Source organism: Haliotis cracherodii, unplaced genomic scaffold (genome assembly GCF_022045235.1).
Source record: "Haliotis cracherodii isolate W230 unplaced genomic scaffold, xgHalCrac1.p SCAF_1, whole genome shotgun sequence".
Classification (NCBI taxonomy): Eukaryota; Metazoa; Mollusca; class Gastropoda; order Lepetellida; family Haliotidae; genus Haliotis; species Haliotis cracherodii.
The window spans coordinates 87418162-87442599 of NW_027266264.1; the positions used below are offsets into that span (position 1 = coordinate 87418162).

The 24438-nt window shown below is 41.6% G+C and overlaps 1 protein-coding gene across 2 annotated transcripts in view; it reads right to left on the reverse strand.

The window, feature by feature from the left end:
* The window catches only part of LOC139470328 (neurotrimin-like), a 29642-nt gene extending 9470 nt beyond the window's left edge, over positions 1-20172 (reverse strand). For both annotated transcript variants that reach the window (XM_071252711.1, XM_071252702.1), the window contains exons 1-2: positions 19751-20172; positions 7077-7210 (exon numbers count right to left, since the gene is read on the reverse strand). In XM_071252711.1, coding sequence (XP_071108812.1) covers positions 7077-7210; positions 19751-19808 — 192 coding nt within the window. In that variant the 5' untranslated portion in view covers positions 19809-20172. The remainder of the gene's footprint in view (positions 1-7076; positions 7211-19750) is intronic.
* Positions 20173-24438: the final 4266 nt, after the last annotated feature.

Here is a 24438-nt window from a genome sequence, read left to right on the forward strand (position 1 = left end):
ATGTACTTAGATAGATCGAACACTGGGTCACTAGACGGGTGGGGGAATATGTACTTAGATAGATCGAACACTGGGTCACTAGATGGGTGGGGTAATATGTACCTAGATAGATCGAACACTGGGTCACTAGACGGGTGGGGGAATATGTACCTAGATAGATCGAACACTGTGTCGCTAGATGAAAGCCGGTAGATGAGGTTGTAACACTGTCGTTAGATGGATGGAACACTGGGTCTACAGAATGATAGAACACGGGGTCGCTAGATGTATGGAACAATATGTACCTCGACTGATGGAACACTTGGCCGTTTGATGGATGGAACAATATGTACCTCGACTGATGGAACACTGGGTCGCTGAATGGATGGAGGAATATGTACCTCGACTGATGGAACACTGGGTCGCTAGATGGATGGAGGAATATGTACCTCGACTGATGGAACACTGGGTCGCTAGATGGATGGAGGAATATGTACCTCGACTGATGGTACACTGGGTCGCTAGATGGATGGAGGAATATGTACCTCGACTGGTGGAACACTGGGTCGCTAGATGGATGGAGGAATATGTACCTCGACAGATGGAACACTGGGTCGCTAGATGGATGGAAACATATGTTCTAACATGGGTAAAACACTGTGTCGCTGGATTGGTGGAACACTGTGTCGCTGGATTGGTGGAACACTGTGTCGCTGGATTGGTGGAACACTGTGTTGCTGGATTGGTGGAACACTGTGTCGCTGGATTGGTGGAACACTGTGTCGCTGGATTGGTGGAACACTGTGTCGCTGGATTGGTGGAACACTGTGTCGCTGGATTGGTGGAACACTGTGTTGCTGGATTGGTGGAACACTGTGTCGCTGGATTGGTGGAACACTGTGTCGCTGGATTGGTGGAACACTGTGTCGCTGGATTGGTGGAACACTGTGTCGCGAGATGGATGGGACAATGTGTAGAGGGAATAGTGAATGTTTGCAGGAATGATAAAACCCTGTGTGAGGCTTGATTGATGCGCAAGCTCTGCTGTGTTGCAAGTTGACGATAACAATGAAATGCAGCAGGTTGCTGTGTATGGACTCAACACGCGTGGGGGATATTAATATGCGACCACGGGCACTGACATGTACTTAACATGTCTACCAGTAATCTACACAAAAATAGATCAGCGACTCAGTCCGTGCCAATAATGAAATTGTCTGCCATCTTACATGGAGAGTAGACCAGAGTTCCAGGATGTGATCTATAGCACTTTCCTAGTCGTCAGCGACGTAACAGTACATAGTTGTCCACTACTCTCTGGTTAGGGCATCGCGGGGCTTCAAGCTAGTCGACTAATGATGTCAGTTTCAAGGAACTAAAATCTGTCTTGAAATTGACAACTCATTCAACGAATCAATATCAAATCATTTCTCCCCTCCTCACTGACATGACCCGCGGTACTGTAAATCTTTGCATACACTAATAACATTTACCTAGTCGCTGCGTCTATCAAAAGGATAAACACAGACTGCCAATAAAACAACACGGGGCCACAAATGACCAGGCAGTGCTATTAACAGGGCCAAGACAGTCATGTCAACGGAGAAACACGCATCCATTCATTCATCATGAAAGATCAGGTGAACGCGTGTCCTGCCATAGATTAATAGACATGGCCCAAGACAGTGGCCCAAGCTCTGAGTGACCAGACTTCCTGACTGGCGCGTCAAAGGATCAGTGCTGTCTCTGAAGAGAAGCCACAACAGCAACAAAAACGCATTACATATGTTCAGTGCATTACGTCTGAGTTTTACTTACTACATTAACCTGATATATTGGAGAATGACACTTTATGGGATCCGAGTCAACGCCAATGCAAAATGTCGGTGTTACTCTTCCAGAGTGACATTATGACACAGTGGTCTAGAGTGACATTATCACACAGTGGTCTAGAGTGACATCATTGCACAATGGTCTAGAGAGACATTGTGCCACAGTGGTCTAGAGTGACATTATGCCACAGTGGTCTAGAGTGACATTATGAAAATGGTCTAGAGTGATATTATTGCACAATGGTCTAGAGTGACATTATGCCACAGTGGTCTAGAGTGACATTATTACACATTGGTCTAGAGTGACATAATACCACAGTGGTCTAGAGTGACATTATGAAAATGGTCTAGAGTGACATTATTGCACAATGGTCTAGAGTGACATTATGGCACAGTGGTCTAGAGTGACATTATGACACAGTGATATAGATTGACATTATGGCACCGTGGTCTAGAGTGGCATTATGACACAGTGGTCTAGAGTTGCATTATGGCACCGTGGTCTAGAGTAGCATGATGACACCGTGGTCTAGAGTGACATCATTGCACAGTGGTCTAGAGTGACATTATTGTACAGTGGTCTAGAATGACATTATTGAACAGTGGTCTAGAGTGACATAATGACACAGTGATCCAGAGGGGTTTAAGACAATGTGATCTGATCTTCTAACATTCTAAATTAACGTCTATTTATGACAGAAGAAGATTAGCAGAACATTGTTTAATTCAGTAAATCTCAAATTTGTTTTGTATTCTTATTAATGTACTACTATGAGTATAAACAGTTCCTCTTTCACCAATTACACCGCGAGAAGGATGCACCACCTCCAGCACCAATGTGTTGCTCCTTCGCTCAGTATTCAGGGAATACAAGGCATGCATTAAGTGCCAAGTTATGGATGAATATAATCTAGCACTGACGCCGAACTTGTAAATATATTAATGTAGCATAACAAAACACCAAGCAGTCGCGGCAATTACCGCCCGTGTACAATGTTATGCATTTGACCGCTTTCAGTAGCACAGTGCGTTATTGATCTCGTGTTAACGAGAGAGTTTCATGATCAAGTCACGTGACTATCAACTCCTAATGAGATTTAATGATAACGTATTATTCATATTTTGTTTTTTAAAACAGGTCACCACATTAATTCACTTTATTATTTTGTGTAGAACGTGAGATTTTCCAGTTGTGGGACATTGTTAATTTATGTAAGTGCAAGTTGGAAGGTTCTTTTCCCGAACATCTGGCGTCGTCACAGTTGTCAGTATTAGTGCTGTTTCGATGCCTCGCTCCGTGTGGCAGGATACTGATAGGATTGATGTTGGTTTGCTGCGGGTTTCTATTCAAGAATTTGCCTAAAGTTCTACTTAAACACTTTAAAAACGTCACATTATGTTTCGGCATAAATATTCGTAGATTTCAGAGAATAATTTGTTTTTGCTTGAGAAAGAATGATGTAAAATGAAAACATGGCTTTACTTTGCCGATGGGTAATGCGTAGCAATAGTAGAGTGTAATACCTGCCAATAGTATTGACATAATCTAGTAAACTTTTGAAAATCTATTGCCACAAAACAGAGGATGATTATCGTTATTTTACATTGCGTTTCGGGAGTGTTTGATTGCATGTTAATCTTGAAGTTACGAATGACGAATAAGAGCAAAGAAATGAGGTGTTTTTTATGGAGATACAACGATGACACATGTCGACAGATAATATTACCGGTTTTTACATGTTTTATGTTACATTTCTTAGTGATCAGAGAATAAGCTAACGTTGACACCATTGTAGTGAAGAGTTCTGAAGTTTCTGATAGTGACACCTCAAGCAATATTCATTGCCACAAACCAAATCAATTGATGTACATAAACCGTTTACGTTGAACAGCAATACACATTGAAGTGGTTGGATGAAAGGCACAACTGAAGGGAAGTCAAGATGTCTGCAGCTTCTTAGGGAGTGTCTACATGTAACACAAGGCCTGTTTGATATATGTAAAGAGTTACATTAGCACTGTGTGATCTGTAAAGAGTGGACCATGTTTTCTTTGTTGTGCAAGGCCGCACTTCAGTCAAAGAAGTCACTGAACCTTGACCACCCTATTTCAGTATCAGTAGCACACGACCTGAATGTTTTGTGTGAATGTTTACAACACTGTACGCACATGGATTGAATTATATGTTGAGTATGCGAAAAGGAGAAGATAGATTGAAGGATGTTTGTGATGAAAGAAGAAGAGTAGATGGATTGAAGGCTGTCTGTAGTGTACGAACAGGAGCAGATGGATTGAAGGATGCGAGTAGTGCAGGAAAAGGAGCAGATGGGTTGAATGATGTGTATAGTGTACAAACAGGAGCAGATTGATTGAAGGATGCGAGTAGTGCAGGTAAAGGAGCAGATGGATTGAATGATGTGTGTAGTGTACAAACAGGAGCAGATTGATTGAAGGATGCGAGTAGTGCAGGAAAAGGAGCAGATGGGTTGAATGATGTGTGTAGTGTACAAACAGGAGCAGATTGATTGAAGGATGCGAGTAGTGCAGGTAAAGGAGCAGATGGGTTGAATGATGTGTGTAGTGTACAAACAGGAGCAGATTGATTGAAGGATGTGTGTAGTGTAGGAAAAGGAGCAGATGGATTGAGGGATGTGTGTAGTGTAAGAAAGGAGCAGATGGACTGAAGGATCTGTGTAGTGTAGGAAAGGAGCAGATGGATTGAGGGATGTGTGTAGTGTAGGAAAGGAGCAGATGGATTGAGGGATGTGTGTAGTGTAGGAAAAGGAGCAGATGGATTGAGAGAGGTGTGTAGTGTATAAAGAGGAGATGGATTCTAGGATGTGTATAGTGTTGGAAAAGGAGCAGATGGATTGAAGGATGTGTGTAGTGTACGAACAGGAGCAGATGGATTGAAGGATGTGTGTAGTGTACGAACAGGAGCAGATGCATTGAGGGATATGTGTAGTGTAGGAAGAGGAGCAGATGGATTGAAGGATCTGTGTAGTGTAGGAAGAGAAGCAGATGGATTGAAGGATGTGTGTAGTGTAGGAACAGGTGCAGATGGATTGAGGGATGTGTGTAGTGTACGAACAGGAGCAGATGGATTGAGGGATGTGTGTAGTGTACGAACAGGAGCAGATGGATTGAGGGATGTGTGTAGTGTACGAACAGGAGCAGATGGATTGAAGGATATGTGTAGTGTAGGAAGAGGAGCAGATGGATTGAGGGATGTGTGTAGTGTACGAACAGGAGCAGATGGATTGAGGGATGTGTGTAGTGTACGAACAGGAGCAGATGGATTGAAGGATATGTGTAGTGTAGGAAGAGGAGCAGATGGATTGAGGGATGTGTGTAGTGTACGAACAGGAGCAGATGGATTGAGGGATGTGTGAAGTGTAGGAAGAGGAGCAGATGGATTGAAGGATATGTGTAGTGTAGGAAGAGGATCCGATGGATTGAAGGATGTGTGTAGTGTACGAACAGGAGCAGATGGATTGAGGATCTGTTTAGTGTAGGAAGAGGAGCAGATGGATTGAAGGATGTGTATAGTGTTCGAACAGGAGCAGATGGATTGATGGATACGTGTAGTGTAGGAAAAGGAGCAGATGGATTGAAGGATATGTGTAGTGTAGGAAGAGGAGCAGATGGTTTGAAGGATGTGTGTCGTGTACGAACAGGAGCAGATGGATTGAGGATCTGTTTAGTGTAGGAAGAGGAGCAGATGGATTGAAGGATGTGTATAGTGTAGGAAGAGGTACAGATGGATTGAAGGATATGTGTAGTGTAGGAAGAGGTGCAGATGGATTGAGGGATGTGTGTAGTGTACGAACAGGAGCAGATGGATTGAGGATCTGTTTAGTGTAGGAACAGGTGCAGATGGATTGAGGATCTGTTTAGTGTAGGAAGAGGAGCAGATGGATTGAGGGATGTGTGTAGTGTAGGAAGAGGAGCAGATGGATGGAAGGATGTGTGTAGTGTAAGAACAGGAGCAGATGGATTGAGGGATCTGTGTAGTATAGGAAGAGGAGCAGATGGATTGAGAGATATGTGTAGTGTAGGAAGAGGAGCAGATGGATTGAGGGATGTGTGTAGTGTAAGAAGAGGAGCAGATGGATTGAAGGATGTGTGTAGTGTAAGAACAGGAGCAGATGGATTGAGGGATCTGTGTAGTGTAGGAAGAGGAGCAGATGGATTGAAGGATATGTGTAGTGTAGGAAGAGGAGCAGATGGATTGAGGGATGTGTGTAGTGTAGGATGAGGAGCAGATGGATTGAGGGATGTGTGTAGTGTACGAACAGGAGCAGATGGATTGAGGGATGTGTGTAGTGTAGGAAGAGGAGCAGATGGATTGAGGGATATGTGTAGTGTAGGAAGAGGAGCAGATGGATTGAGGGATGGGTGTAGTGTAGGAAAGGAGCAGATGGATTGAGGGATCTGTGTAGTGTAGGATGAGGAGCAGATGGGTTGAGAGATGTGTGTAGTGTAGGAAGAGGAGCAGATGGATTGAGGGATCTGTGTAGTGTAGGATGAGGAGCAGATGGGTTGAGAGAGGTGTGTAGTGTCGGAACAGGAGCAGATGGATTGAATCCAATACATACAATGTATACTCTGTCTTACACTACACACACATCCGTCAGTTTTTGTGCAAATAGTCTTACATACATCTTCCTTCAATTCATGTGAGTGAGTGAGTGAGTGAGTGAGTGAGTGAGTGAGAGTTCACAGACGTATACCACGTCAGTAAAGCACAAAAGTACAGGTAAGTAGCTGATAAACCAGGAAGTATAATCGAGGTAAACCGAGATTTTGAACCCACAATCATATGTTTCTGTCGTGCTCGAGGAACGTAACTCTGCACAGCGAATTGCGACGAAATGTGGTGCCTTAGACTGATACTTGTTTTAGAATACTACCACATGGTGTGTATACTGTAAGAAGAGCAGCACACGGACTGCAGACTGCGTGGTGTGTATACTGTAAGAAGAGCAGCACACGGACTGCAGACTGCGTGGTGTGTATACTGTAAGAAGAGCAGCACACGGACTGCAGACTGCGTGGTGTGTATACTGTAAGAAGAGCAGCACACGGACTGCAGACTGCGTGGTGTGTATACTGTAAGAAGAGCAGCACACGGACTGCAGACTGGGTGGTGTGTATACTGTAAGAAGAGCAGCACACGGACTGCAGACTGGGTGGTGTGTATACTGTAAGAAGAGCAGCACATGGTTTGAAGAAGGTATATATGTGTACTCTATCGTTATTTACCTTCTTGGTGCTCAGGTTGTCTACTGCACACTCCAGCCGGGCCAGTTCTCCAGCTTTAAAAGTAAAATTACCCTTTGTTGGGATGAATTTCGGTAGAGGCACAAGTGTTGTCCCAATATAATCAAGACCGATGGCTGAAAAGAGAAAAAAAAGTCGTGCTAACATACAGAATATGCTGCATGTATTTTATCATTTACCCCATAACCGACCCCAGAAACAAAAATACCTGATAGATATTGTGTTTCAACAAATGGTCAGGTTTAATATGATCTTCTTTTATGTAAGACACTGCTGTCATCTTCAACATGGAAATGAAATTGTCCTTGTGATGGTGGTGAATAGAACACACAACACGATGTTGTCATAACTATAACTAAAACGTCACTCATTCTTTCTGTAATATAATCGCCGGTAATCAAGATGCAGAAAACAAGGTCGACAGACAGGGCACATTTAATGCGACCCTTGCCGTGTCTACACCACAGCTGTCACCTATGTGTGGATGAGAAAGTAAATGTGTTCCGCTGCATTCGGCAATACAGGGACCTGTTATAAATCGAGTCTGGGGGAGATAAACCAATGGTTGATAGCAAGGATAACGCCCCGCGTGATCCTACTCTGTTGACGAGACTCCACGAGACAAGGTGATGTATAGCTCCGGGTTGTGTATGATCAGCAGGTGCGTTCCTCTCGATGTGTAGTTCCGAGAAAAAGTGGCAAAACTCATTTTCATATATCACTAGAGGCAGCAGCATTAGATACGCACTGATCACCATGCATGGAATAAATTTGAATCTGTTAATGAACAAATTTCTTTTTGGTTTTTGTCTGTATGAGAATGTTGGAATATCGCAACTTGTTTGAAACATTGCTCAAAGGAACACTTGAAAGAGTTAGAAAAGCGTCACCATCATCAAGGAAAATGATCTACGTATCGCCCTGTGAAGCAGTAGCTAGATTCTGGTAAACATATAGAACTATTATACGAATTCATTTAAATTATTTTCAAAAGAAAATGCAATCAGCTACCAAACGGCAATTGCTCCGGGAATTTCCTGCATTCATATAACATTTTATCAGCTGTATGCTAGGATTTCCTTGTTTTTTTTTGTTTTTTTTTGTTTAACGCCGCATTCAGCAATATTCCAGCTATATGACAGCGGTCTGTAAATAAAGTCTAGACCAAACAATCCAGTGATTGACATCATGAGCATCGATCCACTCAATTGGGATACGATGACATGCATCATCAAAGTCAACGAGTCTTACCGTCTGACCCCGTTAGTCGCCTCTTCCGACAAGCATATTCGCCTTTTACGGCAAACATGGGTTGCTGAAGACCTTTTTTAGGTCTAGGATTTTCTAAAAGGTTTTCAAAACGCATGTACTTGTGACCATGGCGATTTTCACAATGACCGCTGAATGACGAGAAATTCCCATTAAGGCCAATCTTAGACTAACATGTGGTCTCTGAAATGAACATATCGTACAGAAACAGTTGTTCAATTATCTTAATAAAAATATAATAAAAGGGAGCCCAGAGACTCTCCTCATTTTCAGATACTGATACTGCAGTAATCTAGACTTGCCAAACATTATAGACTTGCATGGACCGTATTTGGTATATATTTGTAAGACTAGGCCAATCTCTGTGGCCTGGTTTGAGGGTCGGGACATAGGTAATGCCAGACATCGATGAAGATTAGTGATGATGACAAGTACTGGCATAGTTGGTCCAGTCGGCTTCATGCAGATCCGGATGCATGTAAAATGCTGATTAGTAGCACGTTTCTTATTAAACGTGTATTCCTCTTAAAGAGAAAAAGAAAGGATGGCTAACCAATACATACAGAACAACATATTCAAATAAAGTATACTGTATTTATGAATATATCTCCTCGGCGCATTCTCCACTGCAGAATCAATACTCAGCGGCCTGAGCGCTAATCGTCTGTAAAACCGACTCATGATAAACTGTTAGAAACGAAACGGATTTGGCATCTTGTTGTAAAATCAATTCTAATTTATTTTTTGTGCAACAGAAAACTTGATCTTCTGTTTCTATTTCCGACAGTTAGGGCCGCTTAAGACAGGGCCTGAGTTCCATGTGGGGGGAAATCAAACTGTAAAGTTGTGTGCAGAAATTCAATTTAAAGCCGAATTCGCTTCTGTTATGGAAAAATTGACAAGCTCCACCTGTTAAAGTAGTCATTATCAGGCACTCCGTTGGCATGACATACATGTATGATTGATTCGGGGGCCTTGTCGCCTCAAGGAAATGTTACACTCTAGTCTAGTCTACCTGTACCAAACTTATACTGCCAAAAGCCATAGAAAGATTAAAAAAACAAATCTCTAAGTCCATAGCATGAAAAACGTTCCCTTGCCAACCCCAAACCTTGCTCTCAATTTCAGTAATGACAAAATTGAATACCAATTGTAAAATGTTCTTGGAGTGTTAAGAAACAGTAGCGCCGTCGCCGCGCCGATCTTCAGGCCCAGGGGAAAACGCCGCCGTTTACCCCAATCGATACTGATAGGAAGGAGAGCTAGCCTTTTGCTCTCTCTCTTCAAAGATCAGAGGGGACTTGAAATCTAGTCGTGTTAATTTCACAAGTCAGCTGATAGTTCATTAAAGACGAATTGTGGAACTGAGGCATTAGTCAGTGTCCACAGACATTCGAGCACCTCCGATATGAAGTTTCGGGTTACCAGGAGCAATTGACTGCCCATTATTGATTTCACAAGGAAGAAAAAAGAAAGGTCCCTAAACTGGGTCTCGCATTGCAATAAAGAAACTCCTTTTTGTTAGTTTGCTGCAGTTTTTCTCATGATGTTTGTTTTCGCTTACCGCCATCATTGAATCCGCTGAGGGCAAGAATATGGATCGCTTGCTCGTTTTGGAAAGTTGAAAGGCTTCGTGGGTTAGGCGAACCACAGGAATAGCTGCATATCCGTATCCGCTGCTGTTCTTAATGCAGCAAAAACACGTGCAATCATGTTAAGGAATCGAACATTGGATGTCCTTGGGGAGGTGGAAGGTGTAGAAGATTAAATATTTCTTATCAGGGTTTTCGGGAACAACTTTTTGTAGTTATGTAACACCACTGATCATTTTGAGTAAAACTTACTTAAGTGTGAAAGTTCGAATGTACAAAAGTATACAACGTGTCGTTTCTTCTAAACTTGTTATGCATGTAAGTATACACTTGAGATAACCATTTCTAGCATTTGTTTGTTTGTTGTTTTCAGCCTAGGCTAACACTCAGCCAGTGAAAACATGTCTAAATCTATTTTATTTAAATTCGAAAGAACCTTCCCTCTCATGTTGTTTTCGAGTAAACTAAACTTGGTTAGTTTGATCTAGACTTGCCTAGGCTTTCAGTAAAAAAATACCTAAAAAATATAAATTCCAGAGTCATGGTGCATGACTATATAACGCCGCACTCAGCAATATGTCAGCTATATGACGGTCTGTAAATAATCGAGTCTGGACAAGACACTCCAGGGACTGACATGCATCAGCCAAGTCAGGGAGTCTGAACATCCGATCCCGTTAGTCGCCTCTTACGACAAATATGGGTTGCTGAAGACCTATTCTAAACCAGATCTCCGACTATGTTTACTTACATAATGTCGTTATCATTCCTTCAGTAACCTTTGTTCTCCGGATCAGACAATCAATGTCGAATGTCGATTATTTTTAATGTCATCATAATAATTTGTTGTCATTATAATACAATGATATATAATTTGACTTCTCATTATGTTGCAGAAAACATGACTTTAAGATGACAGAAAATGCTTTGACATGTCAAATTAGGCGTCCCGATGTATGTAATTCCATGACATCTGTCTCATGTGTCCTTACTTCCGTACAACCTCTGCGGCCGAGTTTACACACACAGGCCAACGTGTTCAACGTTCCTTCCAGCGTAGTCGTTCATTACGCCTCACACCAATACGTACCGTAGGATGAGTGGCATGGCGGCAAGCGGAGAATACACTCGTTGTATGGACAAAAGCTGTGTAATTGAAATGTCTGATTTACCAATGTAATTTTTTGGGAGATCAAATCGGACATTAATGGCAGGATAACAAAGGCTGAACTTGTCAATATCACACGCCGAGACATGGTTTAGCACTCATTGCGATCTGCCTTCACACAGACACCGAAACATTGAACACAGTGCCTGGTGTTGTTCCAACTGTGCAGTCTGACAAGTCCACACCTAATGAGCTCAATAGAGTAAAAGCGTGTGTAGAAACAGACCGACAATTGATTGTTGTGTATAATACGTGCATTAATGCATTTGTTGATGTTTTTATCTAGAACCTATAAAATGTTATTTTATGTTATTGGTATTTCGTAAAGCCTTTCAACGCCCTCCCATCTAAGCATCTCGCTGTGTTAGTGCATTCCGTGGTACTAATCGTAATTATATTTGCTTAGGAGTAGTTACTGTACATTTACCACAACATTATCATTTAGTGGATTGTCTAAATATGAATCAATGTTATTGGTAATACTCGCTGGCAAGTCCAAAACAGATAGTTCATAACAAGAGCCCTATAATACATCATTAACGTTGACGTGTGTGTGTGTGTGTGTGTGTGTGTGTGTGTGTGTGTGTGTGCGTGTGTGTACATGTGTGTTAAAAGCCTCTATCATTCATTTACACATGCACCCCTGTCGATTGTAGACCTATTTTTACCAGGTTAAATTACTTTGAAATTCTTTCCAATGCTCGACTTAATCTAATTATTCTATAACAGAATTCCAGTTGTGCAGTAGACATTCTTCACGGTCTAAACATGCCGCTCTGAAACCAGACGTGTTCTGTGATTTACTATTACATCCGAAAGAAGACACTCAACTTGCAGTATATTGTAGGTTTGATTAATGTTTCTGGTGAAGCGGTATTGATTGCAGATCATTTGGAAGGAAAGTGTAATTCAAAAACATAAAACAGGCACTTATTTTGGAAATATTTACTAAATACTTTACGGTTCTTGGAAAAGAACAAGACACGTGCCTCCAAAAAAGGTAGTCATCATCAGCCCGGTTTTCTGGTTAGCTCTAAGCAAGAAGTTGATATGTTAGAAAACAACCCGGAATCGATTGTCTGAACTTTCAAGTAAAACAAAGACCATCCCCAATGGGGAACCTAGAGTATGATGTCACACACTGACACAACGTCATGTGATGGGCACGTGATTACAATCAATGTTCTTCCATGTCATACAAAAGTTTTGTTATTACAGTCCAACGTTTACTCTTATATGGGATATGACATTTAACGAAGGTTTTACTTGGAAGAGGTTGTGTTCGATCTACTTCAACAGTTATCGTTCGTATTTTTTCATTAGCACAGATGTGCTGGGAATCTGAAGTGGTTTGATTATGGCACAGTTGAACTTTCATACATTATGGATACAATGTACACGCGTGTGGACTAAACGTGTTCATGTATATTTTCCCACACGGGCGTTTTCTTCAACTGGAGTGAGCCAAACATTCAGGGTGATACGGCAGGGTAGAATATACCCACACAGACACGGGGAGTGAAACGTCAGGGTAGAGTATACCCACACACATGCACACGGGGAGTGAAACGTCAGGGTAGAATATACTCACACACGGCGAGAGAAACGTCAGGGTAGAATATACTCACACACACGGGGAGTAAAACGTCATTGTAGAATATACTCACAAACACGGGGAGTAAAACGTCAGGGTAGAATATACCCACACGCGGAGAGTGAAACGTCAGGGTAGAATATACTCACACAGACGGAGAGTAAAACGTCATTGTAGAATATACTCACACACACGGGGAGTAAAACGTCAGGGTAGAATATACCCACACACGGTGAGTGAAACGTCAGGGTAGAAGATACTCACACACACGGGGAGTAAAACGTCATTGTAGAATAAACTCACACACACGGGGAGTGAAACGTCAGGGTAGAATATACTCACACACACGGGGAATGAAACGTCAGGGTAGAATATACCCCCACACACACGAAGAGTGAAACGTCAGGGTAGAATATACTCACACACGGTGAGTGAAACGTCATTGTAGAATATACTCACACACAGGGAGTGAAACGGCAGGGTAGAATATACTCACACACGGGGAGTGAAACGGCAGGGTAGAATATACTCACACACGGGGAGTGAAACGTCAGGGGTAGAATATACTCACACACGGTGAGTGAAACGTCATTGTAGAATATACTCACACACGGAGAGTGAAACGTCAGGGTAGAATATACTCACACACGGGGAGTGATACGTCAGGGTAGAATATACTCACACACGGGGAGTGAAACGTCAGGGTAGAATATACTCACACACGGGGAGTGATACGTCAGGGTAGAATATACCCATACACACACAGGGAGTGAAACGGCAGGGTAGAATATACCCACACACACACGGGGAGTGAAACGGCAGGGTAGAATATACCCAAATACACACGGGCATACGGGGAGTGAAACGTCAGGGTAGAATATACTCACACACGGGGAGTGAAACGTCAGGTTAGAATATATTCACTCACAGCGAGTGGTACGACAAGGTAGAATATACTCACTCACATGGAGTGATACGACAGGGTAGAATATACTCACTCACAGAGAGTGATACGACAGGGTAGAATATACTCACTCACAGGGAGTGGTACGACAGGGTAGAATATACTCACTTACAGGGAGTGATACGCCAGGGCAGAATATACTCTCACAGGGGGAGTGATACGACAGGGTAGAATATACTCTCACACGGGGTGTGATATAACAGGGTAGGATATACTCACACGCAGGGAGTGATACAACAGTGTAGAATAAATACTCACAACACACAATTTGTCACGGTGTATAATAACATTTGTGTAGGCATGACACACATATATATAGATTTAGAAAAGGCCAATCTGTTGAACTTATTTTTCATTGATGGCAGACATAGATGGCAGCAAGGCGACATTACAAAATGTGAAAAGAACGTAAAGCTAAAACCTTTGGCACGTCAGGTATAAACTGTTAAAACATAAATAAACTATAAGTGATATTTAATAAATTATCTCCCCAAAACTAGCTTCAGTTCTAGATCGCATGAGTCAAATGCAATTAAAACATACTGTACCATTTTAAGTAACGTCTTATGTGTAACATTTAAAATCTTATTGACAACGCGTAATTATCCAATGCAATGGAACTCAGCAAACTTATCAAAAAAGGTGATCCAACACTATCCTTAAATTATAGAGCAATACCTTTGTTTAGCTATACCGGAAGGTCTTCGAACGAGTCGTGTGCAAGCGCCTGCAAAACGTTTTCATGGGAACTGTACAAATGCCAACTGGGATTTCAATCAGTCACACGACCACCCACAAATAAGTGAACATTATATACTCAAGTGTGCAAGTCAGTAACAAAGGGTTCTTGTTTATAGTATTATGTGATTGTTAAACGTGTTAACAAAGTATGGCAAAAAGTGGACTTCGATATAAATTTATGTATTATGATATAGACACTGAAATGAGTGGACTGATTGTTTAATGGGGGGAAGTGTAAAAGACCTGGTTTACCACAGGGGGCGGTGCTGCCCCCTTTCTGTTTCTCCTGTGTATCAATCATACAACCGACACAATTAACTTTTAACAGGATTAGAATAATTACCGACGATACACCTTGAGACTTATCTTACAACATTAATTATATAGGTTCAAACTATCAATGATAGCAATTTAAACACGATTGGCGAAGCGGCTGAACACAAGCTAATGCTTTTTTGCCAAAAAGAAAATCAATACATTTTTTGCATAAAGAGTCGCATCGAAATTTGAAATTATTTCTTTAAAAAAAACAGTAAAACTATTAAAGGTGACATTAACAACGTGATACCGTGGACACTTGACTTAAGTAGTTCTCTTCGTAGGGACAAACACACAACCGTAAACTGCTCCTAAGATAATAATGTCTTTACTCTCTGCAAAGACTTGTAAATCATCGTCTATACAACCAGCCCTATGTTCTTCAGCCTGGAATACTTAACAGGCATTCACCAAAAGAAACTTTTCATCGACTGAAATGTAAAAAAGCATAGTCACATCTCAAGTTGCACTGTATTTCACATATTGTCTTCAACAACTGAAACACACTTTTTACAACATTAAGACATGGTGATACAATTTGTTGTCTTAAATCTTAAGAAAGGTTTTAACATGGATCCAAACTGCCGATGTTGATATCAAAGTGAAACTCACATACTTGTTTTCTTGAATGTCCATGTTATTATTGAAACAAAACGTGTGGACACAAACGCCGTTGTTAAGGAGGCGACATACATGCTCTGTTATTTAGACACGAGGCTCCTATCCCTCATCATGGCAACAGAATCATCCGTACGGATGTACGTACAGAAAGTTTACGTTTTTGTTTGGTTGTTTGTTGTTTGACACTGCTTTTAGCAACATTCCAGCATTGACACCAAAAACATCCTCCACACATCGTACCCATGTAGGGATTCGAACCTGGGTCTTCGGCGTTTGGAGCAAACGCTTTAGTCACTAGTCTAACCCACCACCCCTGACTGATGATACCGACTGGGGACAATACACACAGACACACGGAGGGTTGTCCCCGGCGGGAGAGACATAGAGTATATTCACGCTCACGGCGAATGCTTCAAGGCGGGTAGAATATTCTCACACTCGGCGCGTCCTATCAGCGATAACGGTTGACTAATGTTGCGGGCAGATACGGTTAGGGGGCACTGAATGACGGACAAAATTCATATTTGTTTTAGCTCACGTGTCCTTGATGTGGCCCAGCTTTATAGAAAGGTAGTTGTCACTGGCGTTGGAAGAGTTCCAATTGAAGATTTAACAACTGCAATGTAAGTCAAGAAGTGCCTGGGCCAATGGCTGGTGGAGTTCCCAGTGGTGAACAACACCCCATCAGCCAGCTGTATGGACCAGGAGGATACAGTGATTGCAAATCAACGCCAGAGAATAACCAGTCTCGATTATCTGTCAACTCAAGATCATCAGTCAGCCTTTCGTGAAACACGATCAGCTACTGTGTCTACCCTGCAACATTCCGAAGTATTGGCGGGGATTTGAGTGTGACCACCAGATCCTCATTCACCGCCAAAGGCGAAGAGCAGGTGTGGAGGGGTGTCAACCTTTCACAGGCAGAACATGATTTGATCGTAGTGTTTTACTCTATTCTGAAACAGAGAACCAGCTAATCTGCATGTGTATCCTCTGCAGGACACATCACCCTCGAGAAGGGAGAGCGGCTTTAAATCTTCTCGTAATTCTATGATTAATGGTCTCCGGTTCATTACAGCTCATCCGTGTGTTCTACATGTGTTCAGTGCTCGTGTTGGTTCTGGTGCTGGTTAATAAAGTCGCTTCACTTAACGCCCCGTGGAAACAAGGAGCTGGGCCTCCTCAGGGAATACATCTGGAGGTGTGGCAAGCGACGCATATACATAAAATAGTGTCATCTACCAGCTCAACTGTGTTTTATTTGTCACCATGTTCGTTTACATAGAACCAGTGGATAATTCGACACCAATTTCAGTAGTCAGTTATAAAGGACCACCGCACAGAACAGCAAGAACGCACCTTACAAATAGCCTCATCTAGACATGGTTCAAGCGATCAAAGGCGTAAATTGAACCTACCTGGCGTGTAGCTTTCCAATCAATTATGAAATATCCGTTAATAAATTAATATTCATAGAATAGTACTATTTTCAGTCATTGTCGGTAGACATATCTAAATAATTATATCTACAATTACAGGTTACAAAATGAACAGATGCGGTTACAAAAATATTCAAAGGATGTGCGGCAATACATTTCGTGCAGAAAAACATGAATGAATATTAACTTCCGCGGTGATGCGGCCGTCAAACCAGCTGTTTCAATCAGAGGGGGTTTATTGTGATTTAATAGCCTCTGATTGACCAATCAGAATCGAGTAAACTCCAAATTCATGGTAGAATATCCGTTAATAAGTCAGCATGTCACTGATAAGTATCCTCATTGGCAATTCTTAGCTCATTGTGTCAGTTCAAACCGAACCTTGTGAAATTAGGTAATTATACCCGACATCAAGACGCTGATAACGGACTCGCCAAACCAGGTGATATACTACCTCTTGACACTAATCATACTGTTCCTCTACTAATCTAAACAAATCACATTTAAATGAAGGTTTTGTTGCATATGAAAGTAGGTTTAACATTCAGTGAATTTCGAACACCGTGAGATGCATTGCTCATCAATGTGAGTGTGTACATCTATTGACGGAGAGGGTACATACCTCACTCCTGGATCCCTGGATCTGACACACAGTAGATTATCTATGACCATCTCATCTTGTCACGGCTCATCTCGGGCATCCCGGAGTAAGATGAAAACCTCCCAGTGGCCAGTAATTCCAACTAGGCCGTCGTTTTTTTGTTCTTAATCAAGTACATAGCGACTTGACAAATTGTAAATGAACGTAAATCCCGACTACAAGCCATTCATTACCCTGATCTTCACTCAATCTGCACACATTAGACAGATATGTTTTTTTCATTTGCAGGAAGCAAGCGTCATTAATGAATAACAAAGACTGTAAGCCTGACACACTGATGTATGGTGTCGACAGAAGCACGCGAGCTGGACCTTATATTTCATCGTGGTTGATGGTCTGTGAGCTTATAGAGGATTTCTCTGTATGATCCCATCCTTCTGTGCCATCAGTATTTGGCCATCTATCTATGCTGAGCGTATTTGAAGACATCGATGATAGTTTATGCTATATGTCACATTCAGAACGACAATGAATGTTCGTGACGCTATTTTACCACAAATGTACAGTAGCTCATTTATCATTGAGGAAATTATTTATAATACGGTCATATCATGGTGAATAAAGAATATTTGTATTAATATTTAATCAAATACATTATTATTTTTTTAATGATATATTTAAACATGGATTAATACACTTTGTCAAATATGATACTGAGTCGGAAAGTTTACGGATTTATAACAGTACACTGTTTCCCTTGGTGTATAAATAATGTCTAACAAATGTGGTTCGTAATGAAATACCAACACAAATGGTCTTCTTGGTGATATGTTCGAATCTTCAGAAAACATAAATGAACAATAAAGCTTTTCTCTCTGACATTATTGCCCCATCGTGGAGCCCCATGGCTTGTAGGGCGACAACGGGTGTAAGATAGAAGCTATAATATACTTGATGAGCATTTTATGAACGCCCCGTGTGGCAGTGACGGTGGCGTTTCCTACTTTGTTACTGCACAGTGTACAAGGGTAAGCAAGTGAAGGTATGGAGGCTGCGATATATGACTCCGCTGCAGAGTTTACCTATTTCACATTACTGCTATCTTTGATATTAGTTCGGCATTTTCGTATAAGTGATAATGGGGTATTAGTATTAGAGATAAACTCTCGCACTTGGAGCGTGAATATGAGAACATCCTGTCATTTCAGCACTAGACCGGACTAATAAGATCACGGTACTATCCACAACACAAAATGAACATAACTGATGTGATGTTATATAAAAGAGACACTTCACATGTCTGGGCTTCGTGGGGTAGATAGGAAATTATCTGGTCACATTCAAAATCCGCTATCGGTGTTGCTGGCGACGTAGAAATTAGCTAACACCATCGCCTTAACGCTTGACGACCACCTAAGGAAACGGCCCCCCACCCTCTGAACGATTTCTCGATTACTTGTGGAGATCTGTAGTTCAATATTAGGCTAAAGTACTCTCGCAGTCACCTTAATGATGAGGGTTGAGGCAACCTGACAGAAGGGTGGAGGGCTTGAGTGTGGTAATGCACGCCTATCGTATTTAGGAGAATGACAAGGAGTTCCGTAGAACCTAGACGATTATCAGCATCCGTTCTGTCAGAATTTCATTATGGAAAGTAGGATACCATATACTTGACAATTAATACAGTAGCCAGAATACTAAAATATGGTCTTCTGGCACGCATGCCATGGATGACACAGGCGGATCCAGAGAGAGAGAGAGAGAGAGTGTGTGTATGTGTGCGTATGTGCGCGTGTGTGTGTGTGTGTGTGTATGCGTGTGTGTGTGGAGGGTGGGGTGCGGACGGGTGTGTGTGTGTGTGTGTGTGTGTGGGTGGCAGGTGGTCCGGACCCAACCCCACTCCACCCGACCCCACCCCACCCCACCCCACCCGACCTTGCCCGCTTTTTCAAAAACCAAATGTAATAGGCAGCACATTTGAGAGGATTTTGATATTTTTTAAACAACTGCTGGATCTGCCCTTGGTTGAGTGAGTCACTGTGTCTCTTATTGTGTTTGATCAGTTCTCGTTTTTTTAACATATTGTTCAAGCCCGTCCTCGTCCATACATTTGCTGGGCGACAGCTTGTGGAGTTTGAAGGTGTTACATACACACAGTTGACTTATCTCTGTAACAGGCTGAGTGGTAGTAGCTATACACGTGACAATTATGAGGTTAACAAAACAAACACATGAACTTTAATAGAAGTTAATAGACCTGAACCCGGGTTTTCACTCCAAAAGGTAAACAAAATTTGTCACAAAATGTGATGAGTAAGATAACTGTATAAATTATATTGACAAACATACCTGTGACTTGCTCCAAAGCATATATTACAAATATCAGCCCATCAAAGTGTAATTCCATCTTGATGTGACTCCCTAGAGTGAGTTCTGCGCCTCCATCATCATCATCATTATCATCATCATCATCAACAACAACACAGACATCAATTTCACATGGAACGCAACACAGGTATTCCCTCACAGGTATCGACTCCTCTGGGTTCCCCTTTTATCCCGTATGCATAGCTCCGTCGCCAGGTGAGAGAGCATTCCCTGGCGGCCTCTGTTAACGTTAAGTCGAAGATTCACTTTATGCCACCTATAATTAAGTCACTTTTCTGTAGCGTCGACTGCTCGGCTTAACTGTATGAGCAGTGTAGTCCGATGATACAACGTGCTGCTGATGCGATCCAGTAAAGGCCATGCCTCACAGCAGCGACCTTTTAAGTCGGACCAAAGTGGCGACTGATCTAAGTTACTCGCGCGAATCGTTCGTATCTCAGAATAGGCGAGTCCAAGTTTTTATGCGGGGGTGTTACTTCAGCGACTCATAGCATTTACAAATGCCAGTTTGATTTTCGTTGAAATGTTAAAACCGATTGATGATGAGGCTGTTGGGGTCCTTCAATTTATTTAGCGGGTTGAACGTTCTCTATGAGATAAAGTCTCTCAGCACAGAACGAGGAAGATAGAGTTTGAGTGGAATGTTTACGAGTAAGGGTGAAAAGAGAATTGAATCAATCAGCGCTTGGTAACGAAGGCGTTACGGGCAGAGCTATTCCAGACGAGAGGAATCGACCATGCACAGTAGCTAACTCCACCTGGAGGAGGGCGGGAGACCGGCAAGTCAAACGAAACTGTCTAAAAGTCTGTGATGAGTCGTTGTATTCAATATTTACGTTGTACTTAATCGGTGTCACATCCACATGGTCGTGTATTTGATGTGTCGTCTGTGTTGGTCGTGAGTAGGTGGAGATCTCGAGTTAAACGTCGATGAAGGAGTGGCATTAGAAGTGGACTTCCCAAATTACCTAATATATAAATAGGCACACCAACACGATGTCCTGGCGAAGGGTATAGAATTTGTATTGGCGAGTGAAGATGTTGTCAAGTTCAACAGTTTCATCCCACCCTGGTGTGACGCTTGAACACGGGTGTACAAGGATAATACTTGAGAATCTTGGATTTCACTCTATAAAGGTCGAGTGTTATATCAAATATGATCATGGTGAATCAGTGGTTCTTATACTGAAGGTATTTCAGAATATATGTGTGTGCGTGTGCGTACGTGTGTGAGTGTGAGTGTGCGTGTGTGTGCCTGCGTGTGCGCCTTTGTATGTGCCTGTGTGTGTGCATGTGTGTGCGCGCGTGTGTGTGGGTGAGCACGTCTCGGAACTAAGCAGTCGAACACATTTTTACCAGAGAAAAGGACATCCAGCATGAGCACGATTATATGATATCCTGCAGGTACACACCTGTGTGTACATATTAACGGATAGCAATATTTATATGACGGGTACCATCAGCGTATAGAGGGTGATATACTTTCATTTTTTATAAATAACTGCATTTTTTGTGTTTTTCACAAGGTTGAGGTATAATCGAACATACCGTTTGTTCAAAGATTTGATCAGGGTCAGACCTTTTAAGGCCCCAGCAAAGATTTCAAAACGGATTTTAGATGACGTTTTCCAAATGTGACGCGGTAGTGACCAAACAGTTGTCGGATGGAATTCTCCATTTTGACTTGTACCGTAATTCACTTTTTGTTCAGGTTAACATCTGAAATCCCTTTGCATTTTTGTGTGACGGGTGTCACCGGTGGGACAGGATCATCTCACGTTTACGCGATCACCTGTTTTCATCACTATTTCAAAGTGATATACACGCACATGGTTATTATATAGTCGAAATCACACTATGATTCCTTAGGTTGAGATATCTTACATGGATCTGGAAAGGTTCCGTCGCATTTATTGAAAAAGATTATCGATTTTATGTAATCGTTACTGGGTGTTTAATATAATTTATTGAAACAATAAACTATTTTAGTTCACTAAAACCAAACATGCTACATGTATGTACATGTTGGACTTGAAAGAAAAGTTTCATATCATATTTATGAAATAAATGTGAGGCTTAAGTATTAATACAGAAATGTTTTCAATATGAAGTGGGTGTGTATTTAAGTCACATATCCCTATAACATACGGAAACCTTTTAGGCGTGACATTTCAACTTAGTATCTTGAAATCTCAAGAAGATTATCTTGAAATTTCAACTTAGTATGTATCTTGAAATTTCAACTTAACATGTATCTTGAAATTTCAACTTAACATGTATCTTGAAATTTCAGCTTAGTATGCATCTTGAAATTTCAACTTAGTATCTTAAAATTTCAACAGAAAAATATAAAACAAATGGCCCTAAAAGACTTCCGTAATAACAGGCTTCACACATTGTACCGATGTGGGACTCGTTCTCGGTCTTTGACGTGACGAGCAAACGGTTTTATCACTAAGGCTACCCCATGTCATTTTGAGCTTAGAAAAAGAAACATTTACTTGATCGATATCGATTACGTCTGTATGCAAGCACACAGTTCGTGTTTCTGGGGAATGAACAGATCTGGTGCTGGAAGTGTATATATGCACACAACACATGGCTGTATAACACGCTAATATTACGTTTCCCCAGTCTGTGTTCACCGATGGAATACTTCATAACCTGCATCCCACCGAGGGAGGTTACTGCAGGATGTTGGCAGGTAACAAGGCGCAAAATGACGTTTTGATTATTTCTATTCAATAACGTATCTTTCCATAAATCACATCCATGCATACATATCATCACTCTTGACATGCCAGAGCTCATATACAGACGTCCCACGCATCAGATTCCCGTATAACTCAAATATTGCACGGAAATATGATTTGGAAACGAAAACATGGGACAGAAAGTCCATTCTGTTCCAACAATCTTGGTTGTATTCAATTCACCCGTAACACCACACGTTTTTTACACAAATAGATGACACTTCTTATAGATAGCAATTTCTTTTTTTATTCTTTTTATTCGTTTTACGACGTTTCAGAGCTACTGCTTCCTCCTTCATCGTTTGCTTGTTCGCCTGATGGAGGAGCAGGAAGTAGCTCTGAAACGTCGTACACAGAATATAAAAGAAGGTGCTATCCACAAAAAGTGTCTTGTTTTCATGTTCCCCAACTTCTATATGCCTATCAAAAACTTCTTTTTAACCAAGTAATGACCTTCAGGAGAGGGAAGCATTCAATCAGCAACACCAACACTCAAAGCCTATCACTCTTAACCTTCAACACCAGAAGGAAAAAATACATATTTACTCTCAAGGCTTTACGTAGCATGGTGGGGACTCATAGGGGATACACGTATTACCCATAACATCATTTAATTCTTCACCATCAAACACCGTTAAAATATTTAACAAATGTCCTCAGTACCCAACATTTTGGAAGCTTCTGTTCTGTTGCTGACACCAAACACATCAAACAGAAAACATTCTCCAACACTGCAAACCCGTGAAGATGCCGGATAAAATAGGTCTTCAGCAACCGTAAAGGCGAATATGCTTGTCGTAAGAGTCGAACGGGATCGGGTGGTCAGGCTCGCTGACTTGTATGATGCATGTCATCGTATCCAAATTGAGTGGACGGATGCTCATGATGTCAGTCACGTTTTTTGTCTGGTCCAGGCTCGACCTTTTACAGACTGCCGTCATTAAGTTGAAATGTTGCTGAATGCGGCGTTAAACAACAAACAAACAATCAAGGAAACAAACAGCAAGTACCATCGTTTCGCGTTCCTTTGTCAATTGTGTACGTCTACGTAACAGTAGCCGTGTAGAGTAGTCCTTTATAACAAACTATAACCTACAGTTTTTTTATGTTACTGAACGTCATTACACACGCTGGGGATGACCTAATTATGGATTTAACATATACAATATATAGATTAAACCAATCGATAGTTTGATGTAATTGCGGACAAAAGTGTATTATCATATTATCAATTGCGGTTCCCGAGTTGACTGGACCACCCTGGACTTGTCCAAGTCTCTAAGGCAATATAATGATTATCAGTTTCAATCATAATTTCTAGGTTATGTAAATAATTATAACAAGTTGTCCCCATAAGAGACTGGAGTCCTTAATACTGCCCATATATCTAGATGTGCCTATAAGGAGGATAGAATTATTACACATCCAAGGACGTATCTTTCAGTACAGCCTTGGAGCAAGGCTAGGATCACCCGTGCTCCCTGAAATAAATACAGTGTTTGGTGTCCAGTACGTCGCACATAGCGTATATTGCGTTACGTCAGTGCTTGTAACAGTACAAGCATATCGACTATCTCGTGGAGATTCAACCTAGGTGCACTCATTAACACTGGACTAGCAGTCTGAGAGTCCGTCGTTAGGTCACCCTTATATCTGGGATGACAAGTTCACTGAAAAACGATGCAACATCAACCAAGGGAAGCTGATAACCCTAATTAGATAAATAATTCATTCATCGTTGAATTTAAACCCATTTGCATGCACTTAGCACATAACGTTATCGTTGATTCGCGTCACGCGACTATACCATGCAATCTTGGGACTGCGACTTGGAAAAGTGAGACTGCAGCCTGATGCATGTATCGCTACAAACGACTACAGCCAGAAGGATTCATC